Genomic DNA, 14,493 nt, shown 5'->3' with positions numbered 1-14,493 from the left:
AAAACAGCCACAAAATATATCCAAAACAGCACAGGTATTAATTAAAATGTACTGGAAAGCATTTTTAATTTGCTGTGGGAGAAAAAAGAATAAAAGCTCAATTTCTTCTGTTATAGTAGCATACATGAATAAGGAAGTCACTGGAATGATTCCTTCCCAGTACAAGATTACATTACTAGCTTAATCTGTGGCCACAATCCACCACATAGTAAAGGTGCTTAAACCCACTTGTTTCAACTGATTTAATTTAAGCATGGTTAACTGTTAAATTGTGACTAAGCACTTGAAACTTTAAGTGTCACCTTGTTGCTTTTTCTTCTGTGTTTATGTATTGAATGTTAGATAATGTGTGGTGGAGTTGGAAACTCACAACTAAAATTCTCAACAGGAAATATTTGTGACTGATCATGCCTTCCTTTGTAAATTTCGTGGTAGCCTGGCTATCTTAATTCTTGTGAATGGGCTGTCACCAGTCAATTGAGTCACCAGAGACTCAAACACAGAAGAGTAAAGTCCCCTCATAACTGGGTATCTCTTTCGAGCCTTTGATACGTAGGAATGAATAGAAATGTATTTGTATTTAGCCATAGGCCATTACAAACCAAGGATAACAACAGAGAGGGATGCTATAAATATAAATATTGGTATGAAATAGAGTAAAATTTAAGATATAATAAAACCATAAAATCAGAATAAAATAAACTGAGGGTATAGGCAACTAATTGAATCAAAAGGTGTCCACTAAGATCAATATTAATTAATTCCTATAAGAACAGCGTTAGCCCATATTTTCTTTGTAGCCAAGGCATATAATGCCATTCTAAAAGATATGTTGGCAACGGAATCAGCAAACAAGAATACAATCTTCTCAGAGTCTGAGTAGAAACATAAATCCAATAAAGTCCCAGAGAGGAATTTTAACCTAGGTTAAATAATGGTTAAATATATAAAAATATAATGGAGAAGATCCTCAATAACAGATGAGCCACAAATGCAAAAGCGCTGTTCCTTAGGTGTTCTACTATAGCGGCCAGCTAATATGGTCGTTCTTTTGGTATCTCAGTACAAACCTATGCAGAATTATCCCAGATTAAAGTGACCAACTTCCTATTTCCATATGTTAAGCCTCTACTAAAGGGATTTCCCACACACACACTAGATCTATTGACAACCCTACTCCAGATAAAGTCCATTGATTTCAACAATTTCTGTATAGGATTGCACTGTAGGGGCTTTGCAAGCAAATATGTATAGGACCTGTCATATCAATGAGCAGTCCTATTCCGGAGAGAAAAACAAAAGCAAACCAATTTTAGTTACTAGAGTTTGGGAGTGATGGAATGATCCTGAAGTCTGAAAGAGGAAAGGATGACCATTCCCCACTCTGCTTTTACTCTACTGGGAGGTGGAGTGGAGTTATTCTCTTGGGACAATATTATTATCTTGGGAGGTGAGCTGGAGAAAGGCAGAGTTATCTACCTCTTCCAGACTGAGCCATCATACAGATATGGAGTAGCTTCCTTTCTGCATTGCATGACATTTGCCAGATCTAGACAGGAAGAAACTAGGATGTTTTCCATTGTTACCCTGTTTCCCACTGGAAAACATTTGATACAGAGAACACACTATCCTCTTTGGAAACCTACTATGACAAATTTCAGTCACTATTCCAACAAAGACTGGTACCCACAGGAGAGAAACGGTTCTGATTGTAGGGGAAGATAAATTGGTGGCTTCTTAATTGGAAAGGAGGGACAAGAAAAGTATTTCATTCCCCATGGCTGCTTGAGCCGAAGAGTATTTGTAGAAGCTTTAAAAGACAACAAGATCTAATGATATTCAGAACTGGGATCTTTCAGCTTGTGCTGTGGCCAAAGCTTTCCCCTTAGGACTAAAGACGTCCCTTGCAGTGGTATGAGCAGCTCAATATTATAAAGATTAGATATCATCAGTAATCCTGTCAGCGACTCATAACTGGATCTCACCTACTGCAAGATCAATGGTGCGTGTGCGTGTCTTCATAGCGTTTCCCTTATGACCAGGTTCATCATTTTGGGGGGCATTCGACGACCACAAACAGAAAATGTTGATCTGTGTGTTACCATGATGCATTTAGCGTACAGTACAGACATACTCTCCCGCCCCCTTTTCTTCTGTCAAGACGGGATAAACGAAGGAGCCTATACCCGGGCCTCACTCACCTATCATAGCCGACGGGGGGCATGTGCACGTACCCTGTCCCCACCCGCAGCTCAAATCCGAGCCTTCAGAATACAACGCTCCCTGCAGGCAGTCGAGACTTTAAGACGAGTACTGCGCGGACGAGGCAATGCATCCTGGGAAATGTAGTTCCTCGTTTGCTTGTCGGTTTACCTTCCCCATCTCTTAGAGTTAATGAACCATATGTCATGTGACCAGGAGAAAATTGTTTCCTCAAGTGATGGTTGCTGCGGCGGCCACCTTATGTTGACTATGCAATAATTAATATAAAGCAGGCCAGCGAGCAACACGGGGTGGTGGTCACTACTCTACTTGACCCTCTTCCAAAAAACTGGAAGGGGGTCGTGGGAAGTAGAATGACTCCAGTTCTTTGATTATTGGGACACGATCAGGTTTGCGCAGCCGCATTGTATTATTCTTTTCTGTTCACCCAACGGCATATATAGAAAGTAGGCAGAGAATAAAGCGTTTCATCATGCTGTATTTCTAGTAAATGTGTTTCACAAAAAATAAAGAGGGTGTGCAGAGGAAGCATTATTACAGGTGCCGCGTCATGTTCCTAAGCAGTGCGTCCTTAGCAATAAATAAGTTTCATAAACAGATTAAAAAGAGAGAGAGCAATAAATAAGTTTCCAAAGAACCACGTTTAAGTCAAGAATAGATTTCAAGATAACATTTCAAGGTATGAGCTTTCAAGATTTATAAGATTTCAAGGTATAAGCTCTCGTGTGCAAGCTTTAAGACCAAACTTTGCTGGCCTTAAAGTGCTACTGGACTCAAACTTTGTTCTTTCATCAATGTAAGTTTTGGCGTCCTAACTACAACAAATAGCATTTTACTACTAGTTAGACTAGTAATGTAAACAGCTGTCCAAGAAAACAGTCCATTAACCTTAGCGGTGCTCAGAGCATGACTAGAGGGGAAAATACAGGGGTTTATAAAAGTAATCGTCGGCCGTTACAGCTAGACGTCTGCATACAATTTCTCTATACTAAAATCTTAAACAATATACCAATATAGCTAAAACCGACCTTTTTGATAAAAGCAGGTGTTTTCCCCACCCTGGTTGGTGTTGCATGGCAAATTCTTGTTACACTGTTTCCTGTCGTAGAAATGCAGGAGCAGGGGAACGTTCAACTATGAAGTTGAATTCTGATTGAACTGTTATGCAGTTTTAAATTTTTTAAGAAGCCCAGCCTGGTGAGAGAGAACAACATTGTTTATGCTTTTAGCAACAAGTACCGTTTATTTCAGTGGATTTCTGAATAAATGCTTTAAGTCTTTGAAAAATCTTAATCTTAGCAAATTTAGATAAAATACTTTTGGGGAATAGTGGTGAACAAATGAGAGAAAGAAAAAAATATGTGTAGGATTAATAACGCTAAAATATATATATAACAGATGTTGCTGTAGATTTTCCGGGTTGTGTGGCCGTGGTCTTGGCATTGTAGAACCTGACGTTTCGCCAGTAGCTGTGACTGGCATCCTCAGAGGTATAACACAGAAAGATGGAGTACTCTCTGTGTATTGTGTACAGATGCATTACGTTGGAGAGGTGGATAATTTATAGCTCTTCCAGCTGCTGACAGTATCTTCACCTATATTTATTTCTCCCCTTTGTTTTCCCCAGAGCATATAATCCTATTAACCTTCCCTCCATGGGGCTAGAAACAGACACATTTTCTCATTATGATAAAACAACACGGGGGGGGGGGGGTGCTCTACGTATGTATTTTCTACGACAAGAAGTAAGGGCAGGAGAAGGGCAGAGCACGTTCTGTCTTCACCGGCTCGGCGGCCCTTAAAGACGGTTCTTTATTTTGTACATGCCTTGCAGTTTTGTTTAACATTGCACGGCTATACGTTATTCCCTTTGCAAACCTTTTCTCATAGCTTTTTCTCGGTCTGAGCGATGTCTTCCTGTGAACGAGGGGAACTCCCGTACTATATAAGGCCAAAGAAAAGGCAAGCGGCTTCAGTTGCTCCTACTGAGCACGCGTGTGCGTAGGCGCTGTCGGTGTCCCGACAAGGGCGGAATTCTTAGGCTACACAGGCTGGTTGTTGACACGTTGCTTAGCAACAGAGTCCCTAGACGCGTGTTGGTGTTAGAAACAGGCAGCTTCCCCCCCCTCCCCTCTCCTCGTCCTGCATCCACACAGGATCCTACGAAGGGGCTAACCGTGGGTCGAGGGACAACTGATGCAGGGGGACGGAGTTTAGGAGGAGGGGTTTTTTATTCTTTCTCTTTTTTTCTTCCTCCCCTAGTTGTTTGATTTTTAGTCTTCATTTCCAACCCATATTCTATCAGTTACCTGACGAGATGGTGGCAGAGAAAGAAGGCTCCTGCCCTTCCAAACACAGACCCGTACAATTTCAGGAGCCTCTACGGCAAGAAAAAAGAAGTAGGAAGCAGGTCAGCGATGGATTCACCATCAAAGCCATGATGAAAAACACAGTGGTACGTGTCTCTTATGAAGCTTTCTGTTTTCTTGGAAAACGCTGGAAAGGAACGAGCTGACCATCGTAAAGGGCAGGGGATGACAACTGCCGTGTCAGCTTTGCGTGGGTATGATTTGTGTGCTGTCTTCCCAAACGCACTCACTGGGGTGAGAGATTTATCACATTTAAATAATCACCGGTGTGTCATCATATCCAAATATCACGATAATATATTGTACCAAATCACTCTTTAAATTTATTCTTATTATAAAATAGACATTTGCAAAACTTTTTCATCTGTAACAACTACAGTAATTTAGATCCATAAATAATAATTGTTGCTCCTCTGCCCTGCTCCCTCACTTGAGCACACTTAAGGTATATTCATTCAGTTTGGATATGGTTGGACACACAGTTTGGACACATATACCTTTAGGTATATTCATTCATTTTCATTCAGGTGAAAAAAGCAGTGATGTAATAAAAAAAAAAATTAAAACCCCATATAATTCAATTAATTTTTAATAATTTGGAGAGTAATCTGAATGGAAAATATATGAAAAATAGCACTGGGCTTGGAGCCTGGACCAGTAATTCAATGGAACATATGCTACATTTTAAAAACAACCCTATGTGGGGAAAATAGACAGGAGGATTCTAAATAGGAAGTCCAAAGCATAGTTACCCTTCTAAGCCCATTGATCTTAGTGGACTTAGAAGGGTGTAACTCTGCTGAGGATGGCACTGTCAACTACATGTGAGGAAAACCAAAACCCGGATTTTTCAAGAAACCAGGGCTATTTTTGGGTAGGAATGCAAAGGAACGGAGTTCCAGTTGGCTCCCAAGTTGGCCACGCCCAGCAGGAACTCATTAGCATAATAGGCCACACCCAGCAGCAGAAACTCATTAGGATTGGCTACATTAGGGGTGTGTGGCCTAACATGCAAAGGAGTTCCTGCTACAAAAAAGGCCTTTGGTTTTGACAACAAACAAGGTAAACAGAATAACAAGCAAAAGGTGGGTGTGGCTGGATAACCACACTTCTGGTAACATGGGGGTGCGGCCTAATGTGCTAGTGAGCTGTGCTGTCAGGGGTGTAGCCCAATATGCTAATTAATTCCTTCTGTTGTGTGTGGCCTATTATGCTAATGAGTTCCTGCTGGGCTTTTTCTACAAAAAGAGCCCTGCAAGAAACTAAAGCCCAATTCATACTGCCGCTTGCTGTGTAAATCACTCCTCCTAGTTATGAACCTGGGTGGCTACTGTATGAAACAAGATGGTAGACTAGATGGACCACTGGTCTGATCCAGCAGGGCGCTCCATGTGTTCCAATGGGTCCCTATGTCCTTAATGGTGTCGTAAGCAAGGGTAGATTGGCCTTTAAGGCCATCAGGGAAAACCCTGGTAGGTCAATGGCCTAGGGGCTGCCTTCTCCTGCTAAGGCCACTCCAGCCCCAAGCAACAGGCTGCCCCAGTTCTGTACAGGATGGCCCTCACAGCTGCCACTGTGAGTGAGCCGGCTGCCCCAGCCCTTTGTGGAGTGGGCAAGCCACCGTGAACAAGCTGCCTCTTGTCAGTGAGTTGGCAGACTGGGCCCTGTGCAGACCAGCCAGCTCTCTGGCAGTGGCTCCCTTGCCCACACACAGGGCCAGCACTGGGGTAGCCCACTTGATATAGTGAAAGAGCCATCTTTTGCTCCCCTTACCATTGCAGCAGGGCTTGGGATAAATTAGGGGGTGGTGTTCTTTCCAAGGCCATTCCTTCTTCCCAGTCCAACCCTGGTCGTTGTTTGAGATATGGAAGTCCAACACTGAATTAGCACTGTGTATTATGCTAACCTAGCAGTCCCCATGCCTTTGATTTGTGGTGCTCTCCAGTGATAGCATTCAGTGCCTGTCCTCCTTGGTCGCTGTTCAGAATGGCAGCCTCTTACTTCCCAGTAACATGAGTTTCTTCAAGAGGTCAAATATTGCCTGCTGGACCCTTTCAGGTCAGAAGAACAGTGCGGGGGGGGGAGGCTGAAGTTTCTTTTCCATGAACACCACAGTCATAATCCAAATTGGGTACCTCAAACATGAGCACTGAGGAACTCATGTGTGTGACTGTTACACAAGACAGGATGAGGACCCTGGATCCAACCTGCAAAATGTGGAAATCAGTTATAGCTGTTCTGTAGCCACCCTGATGATATCCTAGAGGGTGTACTCCTGTGTTCTTCTGTGCTGTCTGTCCTACCAAAATATGTTGCCACCTCTGTTTTATACAGCTTTCTCAGCTAAACTGAGGGATGTCAGGTTGTTGACCCTAAATTATTCTTTGGATTTGTTAGGTACCTGTAGAGGGCCAACTATACATTGTACTCTGACAGATGTAAAAGCATTCTGACTCTTAAAAAATAAAGCAAAGTTGTTGGGTAATGCAATTTAATTTGGAAAGCAGCAGGGGAGGGTTGGAATGCTCTCCCTCTGTTCTCTGTGGCAGTTCACTTTGGGGGGGTCAAATGTGTGTTTGAGAGAAGAAGTTTGGAGTAGTAAAACAGCAGGCAGGGACAGAATTATCATTTCCCTGTCGTTTCTCAGCTCTGAATGTCCCCCTCTTGAAACTCCCTCCCTCCCTCCCTCCCTCCCTCCCTTCCTTCCTTCCTTCCTTCCTTCCTTCCTTCCTTCCTTCCTTCCTGTTTAATCTCTTGGTTTCTTCAACTTTTAAAAAACTTATAAGTGTCTTGGTTTTGGAAGCAACTTTGAATGAGAGAAGAAGTGAGGGCTTTTTGCATTTTGCATGTATTTCCTTGTCTGTAGAAGATACTGTTTGGCCCGTGAGTCTTGTAACGCTTCTTGGTGAAGGCTGGCAGTAGAATAGTTCTGCGCTTTTTTCTGGGAGCTATGGTGATTGCTCCAACCAGATGCCTCAATGGACAGCCATGGTTATGGGCTGGTTGAGTATCCTGAATTCCTGCTATGCCTGGGCTTCCTGGGACTCAGCTCCCTGTGCCTGCACTGGTAGATCTGACATCAGTTGCAGCAGGGTGCACCACCATAGCAATCCAGATATATTAGGAGATACAGACACATTGTGACTGGGAGTGGGGGGGGTTTGCAACCGTGAGGGTTGGGACAAAGGAAATGGGGAGAAACGCACCCTGTGGAAGCCCTGTTGCTACTGCACTGCAATGGCAACTGCAGTGAAAAGTACTGAGACTGGCAAGTGATTTCAGCTCTCATACTTTTATTATAGGTGCAGAACATGATGAAAAAACCCAGGTCGCAGGCCGGCTTATATGCTCAGTAAACCCACTCCCAGGATACACCCCCACTCAGTGATAGGCTATATACAGTGGCCGAGAGTTCCATAGGTCCCGACCAGGAACCTAGCCCTCTGGTTGGTGTGGGCTAGAATCCGGGCCATCGTCTCCTGGAGCAAAGCTCGGAGGCTTTGCATGACCACGTGAAGAACTCGCCTTGCACACGGTCAGGTTTAGATACATTACAAGCAGTAATGGGAAACCACAGGAAATCTTGTCTGCATGGAAAACACCAAAAAGAATAAGCTGAAAATGAGAAAAACTCTGGTTCATTCTGCTACACATCCCTTAATGGCTTTAGGAAAGCCACTATAAACCACAACCTGGCCTCCAATTTTGCTATGGCCTAGGGTTGCCAACTCTGGGTTGGGAAATTCCTGGAGATTTGGGGGTAGTGACTGGGGAGGGCAGGATTTGGGGAAGGGAGAGACCTCAGCAGGATACAGTGCCATAGTGAACACCCTCCAAAGCAGCTATTTTCTCTAATTCCAGGAGATCCAGCAACCCTACCATGGGCATAGTAGTACTGGCCTGCCTTATAGAAATTTTATAAGGATTATGGGATAATGTATATGAGGAGCTTTGAGCATTTAGAGAAAGTATCATATAATTGCTCATTATTATCGTTACTATAATAAGAACATAAATAGGAAATTAAGTTAGTGAGTTGAGGTTTCCACGTGCAGAGCCTGTACATGAGGTGAAACATTCAAACCACTTACTTGGGAGTAATATCACTGAAATCAACAAGTTGTGGGTTTTTTTAATGATGAGATCTGCATCAATAAGTATTGGATCACAATCTATCCATGTTATAGCAGCCCTTTGACATTAATAGGGCTATTCTCTGTTCCAAAATAGATTGATAATTTGAAGCCTTAGCCAAATAGTGGCATCATAACAGATGTGCAAGTATTTCAAAATGCAAATCTTTGAACAACACTGGTGGGTCTTAAATACCTTAAAAATATTAAAATATTGGAATTCCCAAACGATGTTTCCTGCCTATTACTCTCATAGTGATTGATAATTTGAAGCCTTAGCCAAATAGAGGCATAACAGATGTGCAAATATTTCAAAACGCAAATATTTGAACAACACTGGGGGGAGGGACCTTAAAAATATTAAAATATTGGAATTCTCAGTTCCTGCCTTAGATGATGCTTCTGTTGCTTTAATAATGGCAGTAAAGCACTGTGGGGGAAATGCTGTTTCCTGCCTATTACTCTCATAGCCCACTCCTCACATGGCTTCTCTGCCAGTAGCTGGAGTGACTTACCCATGTTTCTGTGTTCCTATTTTGATATGCATTATAAGTGGAATGAATGACAAGAACAACTTGACTATAATAACAGTGAATTAAGCATTTAGTTAAAAGTTTAAACAACAGCATTTTTTTATATTTGAAAGAATGTTGTATGTTTTTTGAGAAGTACAATGGTAAAAGGCTGTAAGAAATTGAGTTGTTCTTCCCAGCCATCATTGAACTGAGAAACTTAACATTTGTACAGGGAGTTTACCGTAGGCTTTTCAGTTTGATAGGAGATAGTAGCATTATTTTGAGAACTATTTCTTAGATAAAGTACATGCCAGATAAGATAAAGTACTTTGAAATAAGAGGAACAGTATGGAGTCATAATCTGCTGTGGAGATGCTGCATAGAGATCTTGAGTTTCTTATGTCCCAACTATGCTACTAACTTGAACTTTGAAATCATAATAAACAGTGGTGACTGATGTTTTAAATGGTTGTTCAGTGGTTTGTGGAACTATACCACTCTTGTTCAGTGGTTTGTGGAACTATACACAATGAGAATGTGAGAAGGAATGCAGTGTCTCTTCCATGGTGATGAAGTTTTTAGAATCCTGGTCGTCACAAATGAACCCATGAAAGCTGGGTAAGGTTACTAATTGGTGGATAACTCTTGCAGTGTTGATAGATAACTCTTGCAGTTCTGATACTGTTGTCATATTGTTTGGTGAACAAACACTAAGAGTCAATTTACTTCTGTAAAAAAAACTTATATGTGATCAGCAAAGAGTTGCTATGTTCTTTTTCCTATTTGAGGAAATACTACTATTTCCTCAAAATAGTAAGTATTTTTCATTACAAGTAGTCCTCCTGTTTTGGATTACTGCATATGAAGATAATACATGGAGCAAGGGAGAAACCAGCAAAGAAGGTGCTTAACAAGTTAATGAGGTGTGGAAGGATTTTATTCTGCTGAGGGCTGTACTGTTGGCTGCCAGAAAAGGCCACCTCTGCTTTTGCGTCACTTCTTCCTCTTCCCACTTGGCAAGATTCTGATACTAAGAATTCAGAGAATCCATGTAGTATTTTAAAAATACATTTCTAGCCCTCATGCCTGCAGAGATAAATTTTAAAATGTGATAGCAAAAATTGCAGAAGGATGAGAGGAAGCGAGCAATTGCTTTTTCAGGTTTGGTTCTATAAATCAAGTAGCTGACACATGCTTTCATAGTTAGAGTAATGTTGCCAGATCTTTGCCCAGAGAGAATGCCTGTACCCTTCAATGAATGTATAAAATACCAACAGAATGCATCCTCTGGGCTTTTCCTTTTGGGTCTTCTACCATTCTTCTCACCAACATCAACTCCAATTTATTACGGAGAAGAATTACAATCTTTCTAAGCAGAGCAGGAAGGGAGAGTGGTGGTAGATCAGCTGAATTCCTAACAGACCTCCCTTGTGTTTTGAGGATTTATGTCCTGACATTGCCATCTCTAGGGGATAACATGTGCTTCATATAATCTATTCTGTTAATTTGTGGGGAAATTTCCTGGATCAGTCATTTTAATATTATCCAACATGAAACAGTACAGAAGTAAGGGTCTGCCATCTTTACCTACAGATAGGATATATAAAACTTCTCACAGAAGTGTAGAGAAAATGTATAATGGTGTTTTCCTTTCTGAGTCAAAGCGAGATTTCCTATTTTTAAAATGTTATGTATTGTGTATACAAACAGAAGGTCTAGCTTGGGCCATAGCTCCATAGGAGCTAAGGTATTATAAATAAAACGTTCTAATTGGCTATTCTGCGTAATAGACCAATCAGAGACTAGGAAAGGTTTCGGAGGGAACAAATACTATTGGCCTTTATGCAAGAATATTGATTGGTTCTTAACTCACTAGGGGGCGTGGTTATCCAAGCCCGGAAAGTTTAAAAGAGAGCTTTCTGCTCTCCTGTTTTGTGTTGTTGTTTTCTGTCATGTCCAATAAAGCTGAATCACTTGTTAAGAGCGGACTGAAGTCTCATACTTAACATAAAAAGTGGAACAAACTGCTGTATTGTCAGGGTTTATTTCAGTTGAAAACTTTGCTAACTTGTTGTTTCACTAGCTAAACTGATATCTGTAGGGGTTTGTGGTGCAATAGTCATTGATTTGCTTTGGTGGACACCAAGGAGAAGAAATGTGCTTTTTAAAGTATTTTAAGTGAAACCCTGGCACCTAGTTATCATAAACAACAGTTTGACACGGATTTCCAGTTTCCGCTCGGCTTGGCAGTCGCTCATCACATTGCTCCCAGTGAATTTTATCTTTGTTTAACAGTTTGACCCTAAATAGATTAGTAAAATAACTGAACCTTCAAAGTTTTCAGAAGAGAGAGCTCATAGCAGAAATATTCTCACTATTTTGTCGTTCCAAATTGAAGATCCTAGCCATTATGAGTGTTTAAAAATCTAAATGTAACAAGAGCTCATTGCTGTGTTAAGAATATGATTGAAACACCTATGATTTGTATGAATTAAATATCTAAAAGGGTTGGCATGAAAGAGGATAGTAACAAAAAGGGAAACTCTTACCTGATCCAGAAGGAGCTTTGAAAGGGTGTCTGTCATGTTACTATGTGCTACCTACTTCTGGCTCTCTCACATAGGAAAGTTAATGTTCATAGCCTCTGTGGTGCAGTAGTCCACACAACTGATCAGTTGGATGCTTCAGTCAAGCACTACAATAGAAGCACGTATGCACCAAAAGTATGAATGTGAAAAATACATGATTTACAGAGAACTCATAAATGCATTTTCTTTTTCTATACCACTTTATTTTCAGCAGGTAGCATTGTTTATGTTTATCGCGTGATAGAACTGACTATTAGTATCATAGAGTTGGATTAGAGGTCCATATTGTATTGCAGAGTCTATGAATGGAAGGTGTTACTGAACCCCAAGGAACTTTTCTCAAGGGATATATGTCCAGCCTGATTCCCAAGCAGTCTGATGAATGAATGTGTTCACTGAAATTTGTCTTGCTCTTTGCCATATATCCAAGGGAGAAATGATGCAAGTTATCATGCATCTTGCTTTTTGGCATGAAAAGCGAATGTCCATCTAGCACAATAAGCACTTTCTCTCAATGCCAGTTCCAGTAAGGAGAACTATATCTCAGGTACTATTGTGAGGAATTCGGAATGTCAGCTGTGAAATTAGATGCTGCCGAAGATGGCATTCCCTCAGGGGTTTTTTGTTTGTTTGTTTGTTTTTTGTTTTTTTGGTGGCTTCCCAAGACTGAAATAATTAGATGTTAGATGGCAATGGAGTGAAAGTTCAAACTAAAATGGCATTTTGTAGCAGAATAGAATTTCAAGTTGGCTGAAACACTCCTCCCCTGAGGAGTCACTGATTAACACTATTAGCAAATGATCCACACAGTAGTCTTATTTCCATCAAGCAGAAAAAAAATGCAGGTAGGATTCCATGTAGTTCACTAGGTTAAAGTATAGGTAAAAGGTTTGCAGAAGAGCAATGCAATTACAGTTAATAAGGTAAGGGCCACCTTAATTTGGCATCAGCCTACATTAAAAAAAAATGTTTAACAAGAAACAGAGAATTTCCTGTATTGTAAAGTATCAGTAACTTATAGTACATTCCTACTTTCCTGGGAGTGACCCCCTTGAAACAACTTGAGTGGGATTCTGAGTGTGTTAGGATTGTTCCCTGAGTACAGGAAATATAGAGTGATTAAATTGTTTCATATATAGGTTTAATTTTGCTGTCCATTATTGTTGGTTGGAAAGGACCATGAAACACAGAGAATCTCAGTTTAATGTTTTAATATTTGGTTCTTAAAGGTAAAGGTAAAGGTTCACTTGCTCAAAAGCCAGTCGAATCCGACTCTAGCATTGCGGTGCTCATCTCCGTTTCAAAGCCGAAGAGCCAGCGCTGTCCGAAGACATTTCCGTGGTCATGTGGCCAGCATGATTAAACACCAGGGCGCACAGAACGCTGTTACCTTCCCACCAAAGTGGTACCTATTTATCTACTTGCCATTTCTTGCTTTCGAACTGCTAGGTTGGCAGGAGCTGGAACTAGAGACGGGAGCTCACTGAATTGTTCTTACTGAATTATAAATAATAGATGTAGACCAGATAAAAGGAAATGCGTGTCATTCTTGATCATGTGTAAGCTTTCTGTCCTGATATAATTTATTGTTTAGTCCCTTTATTGCAAAAACTATCTCTTCTCTACACCAGAACAGCAAGTTTTTCTCTATTCTCTGTCACCTTTAATTGTGTTCAGTGGATTTTTAAAAGGAGCTGATTAGATATCTAGAAACTTTCCCATTTTGTCAATGCAGGGAATTCTTGCTTAGGTTCATCAGTGTACACATCTGGAGAAACTCTGAGGGAAAGTGATATGTGAGCAAACCCTAATGGGAAAAGGTGCAAGTCCAGCATATGAACAGAATTTGAAAATGGGTGCTGATAACCTATACCTTTGCTATATTGTGGTCTTCTTAGGTTCCATGAATCATTCAGCTTCTCACCTCTATATAAGTGAATGTCTGGCATCGTATATTGCACCTGCCACTATTAATATAAAAATCTACATAATTATCAGTGCTTATATTTTTCTTGCGTTATGACATTTATATAAGGATTTAAAAGTAAATTGTATATCTTTACACATATAAGGAAAGTGAATAAATCATATCCTTCCTTTTTTGTTATTCATTGAAATTTTACAGTGCATTATAATGCTTCATAAACCCAAGCCAAATATTAATGAGAAAGTTCATTATTTTGTCTGAAAGTTTATGATAGATTTGGCTTGCTTTCTTAAGTAATAGAATCTTAGTAACAAATGAATTAAAGTATAATTGAACAACAGGCTATATAGACTATGCATTAATCATAATGTCCCTGGAGCAACATGGTAGAAGTCAAGTGCTGCTAATTTTCTCAGTTATTACCTCGCAATAAATGTTGTCCTCGAGGTATCTTTGTAGGATTCAATTCTTGTACCAAAGAATGGGTTACTACTTTAATGGCCTGGGTATCTATGCATACTACAGAATATTGTGATCCCTTATGATGCTTTTGCAAAATTGTCTAGAAAAATTGCCTCTACCTAACTTTTCTTCCAATGAATCTGGAACTATGGAGCTCCAAATAAGTAATTAATCCTGCCAGCCTCTCATGTGACAAAAATGTTTGCAAAATTTGCATTCACATGTCTTAGTGGTCCAGTGGACTACAGTGGTTGTCTTAGGTATTGCCCTCTCCTG

General features: G+C 40.6%; 1 protein-coding gene across 1 annotated transcript in view; it reads left to right on the top strand.

Moving 5' to 3' along the window:
* Positions 1-4,378: 4,378 nt before the first annotated feature.
* The window catches only part of PACRG (PARK2 co-regulated), a gene marked incomplete at its 3' end in the record, with an annotated part of 196,854 nt that continues 186,739 nt past the window's right edge, over positions 4,379-14,493 (top strand). The window contains exon 1 of the mRNA XM_015421221.1: positions 4,379-4,678. Coding sequence (XP_015276707.1) covers positions 4,541-4,678 — 138 coding nt within the window. The remainder of the gene's footprint in view (positions 4,679-14,493) is intronic.

This window comes from Gekko japonicus, unplaced genomic scaffold (genome assembly GCF_001447785.1).
Source record: "Gekko japonicus isolate JY-2015 unplaced genomic scaffold, Gekko_japonicus_V1.1 scaffold286, whole genome shotgun sequence".
Taxonomy (NCBI): domain Eukaryota; kingdom Metazoa; phylum Chordata; class Lepidosauria; order Squamata; family Gekkonidae; genus Gekko; species Gekko japonicus.
This window is presented reverse-complemented; position numbering and strand designations above follow the sequence as displayed.